The following is a 2,242-nucleotide window of genomic DNA, read 5'->3' on the forward strand; positions in this document are numbered from 1 at the left end:
TTGAGATGAAAAATCTGAGGTTATCTGAAATTCAGAGGAAGAAAATCTGAACGTTTCACTCATGATTGTCTAAAAACTTCTACTGATTTCAACAAAGTCCCTTACAGATGCCACGTGACACAATCACATGAAAGGCTTTTTAGAGCAACGGAAAAATGTGCCAACATCCTGGTGTGGACCGTCTCCTGCCTCCCTGGGGTCAGAGGTCATATTCTGCTGCACACTGCTGCAGGTACCACTCGTACAGTTTAGCCTGTGGAGCCAAACAAGCTGAGTGAGATTCTTTTTTTTTATGTGTGAGAAGCTATAAACCTGTTTCAATGTTGTGGATACAGTAAAACTACACAATTAAATGAAGAACAAAACTCACCTTCTTAGGTTTGACAATATCATGGATATAATCACTGTATTCTGCCATCTTCCTCTTCTCCTTTTTTGTCAGAGTTTTATTTCCTCGGCTGAAAAAAAAAACACCAAAAAAAACCAACAACAGTGATCTCCATGTGTTTTCCAAATAAGCAGACATTTTACATTAAAAATTTAAAACTCCCTCAACAATTCCTTAGAACAAAATAAATGTGCATTTCCCTCTGGGACTTTATTAAAGCTGCACAGTAAAAAAAAAAAAAACACCTCATTCATCTTTTATTGCACCTATATGGAGCCAATCCATTCTTTATTGGCTGAAACTTGTAGCCTCCGTCTTGATATGACCAGGTCCCTCTCTGGACTTGGATGCACTAAAAGAAACTAAGACTGTAAAAAGTCAAACTTTTTATGAGTGACCAATCAGAATAAGATTTTAGTTGTTAAACGTTTCAGGTCTTTTTGTGTTTTAGGTCACTTAAAAAGAAGTTTTGGGTTTTAATCTAACAAAGTTAAGTCAGGTCCTCTGGATGGATTTAAAAAAAAATGTTGAAACGTTTCGTCTTTTATCCAAAAGACTTCGTCAGTCTGTGCATTTATCTTCGCCTTCGTCAGACTGACAAAGTCTTTTGGATAAAAGATTAAACATTTCAATGATTTTTTTTTAATGCGTCCAAAGGACCTGACTTAACTTCCATCCATCCATCATCTTCCGCTTATTCTGAAGTTGGGTCGCGGGGGCAGCAGCTTGAGCAGAGTAGCCCAGACATCTCTTTCCACAGCCACCTCTTCCAGCTCTTCTGGGAGGATTCCAAGGTGTTCCCAGGCCAACCGAGAGACATAGTCTCTCCAGCATGTCTCGGGTCTTCCCCAAGGTCTCCTCCCAGTCGGACATGTCCGAAGCACCTCCCTAGGGAGTTGCCCAGGAAGCATCCTTACCAGATGCCCAAACCACCTCAACAGGCTCCTCTCGATGTGGAGGAGCAGCGGAGTCTCTCCCGGATGACTGAATTTCTCACACTATCTCTAAGGGAGAGTCCAGCTACTCTGCAGAGGAAACTCATTTCAACCGTCTTTATCCACAGTCTCATTCTTTCGGTCACTACCCAGAGCTTGTGACCATAGATGAGGGTAGGAACATAAACTGACCGGTAAACAGAGCTTTGCCTTACAGCTCAGCTTTCTCTTCACCACAATGGACCGCTACAGAGTCCGCAATACTGCAGATGCTGCACCAATCCGTCTGTCAATCTCACGCTCCATTCTTCCCTCACTCATGAACAAAACCCTGAGATGCTTGAACTCCTCCACTTGAGGCAGAACATCCCCCTTAACCTGAAGAAAGCAATCCACCCTTTTCCGGTTGAGGACCATGGCCTAAGATTTGGAGGTGCTGATTCTCATCCCAGCCGCTTCACACTCGGCTGCGAACCGCTCCAGTGAAATATGAAGATCACGGCACGATGATGCCAACAGGACCACAACATCTGCAAAGAGCAGAGGTGGAATCCTGAGGCCACCGAATCTCTCTGCCCCCTGGCTGCACCAAGAAATTCTGTCCATAAAAGTTATGAACAGATTCGGTGACAACGGGCAACCCTGGCAGAGTCCAACACCCGCCCTGAAGGGGTCTGACTTACTATTGGTAATGCAAACCAAACTCAAAAAAATACTTGGTCTACAAAGAGGGTGCTTAATCTGCTTTGTTAATTGTTAGGATACTTTTGCATTTTATATATGTATGTGTGTGTGTGTGTGTGTGTGTGTGTGTGTGTCCTTGTTTATGCTACTTTGTGAGGCCCATTTTTCCAACTTATACTGCATTGTGAGGACCAACTGCTCCTTATGGGGCCCAAAGCCCGGGCCCCATAAGAAG

At 43.6% G+C, this 2,242-nt stretch overlaps 1 protein-coding gene across 1 annotated transcript in view; it reads right to left on the reverse strand.

The window, feature by feature from the left end:
• si:dkey-98f17.5 (uncharacterized protein LOC569123 homolog) overlaps positions 1 to 2,242 on the reverse strand; it is a 15,893-nt gene continuing 13,651 nt past the window's right edge. Inside the window, exons 11-12 of the mRNA XM_037680446.1 lie at positions 371 to 458; positions 1 to 253 (exon numbers count right to left, since the gene is read on the reverse strand). Coding sequence (XP_037536374.1) covers positions 200 to 253; positions 371 to 458 — 142 coding nt within the window. The 3' untranslated portion in view covers positions 1 to 199. The remainder of the gene's footprint in view (positions 254 to 370; positions 459 to 2,242) is intronic.

The sequence above is a fragment of the Nematolebias whitei genome, chromosome 8 (assembly GCF_014905685.2).
Source record: "Nematolebias whitei isolate Nwh7 chromosome 8, NemWhi1, whole genome shotgun sequence".
NCBI lineage: Eukaryota > Metazoa > Chordata > Actinopteri > Cyprinodontiformes > Rivulidae > Nematolebias > Nematolebias whitei.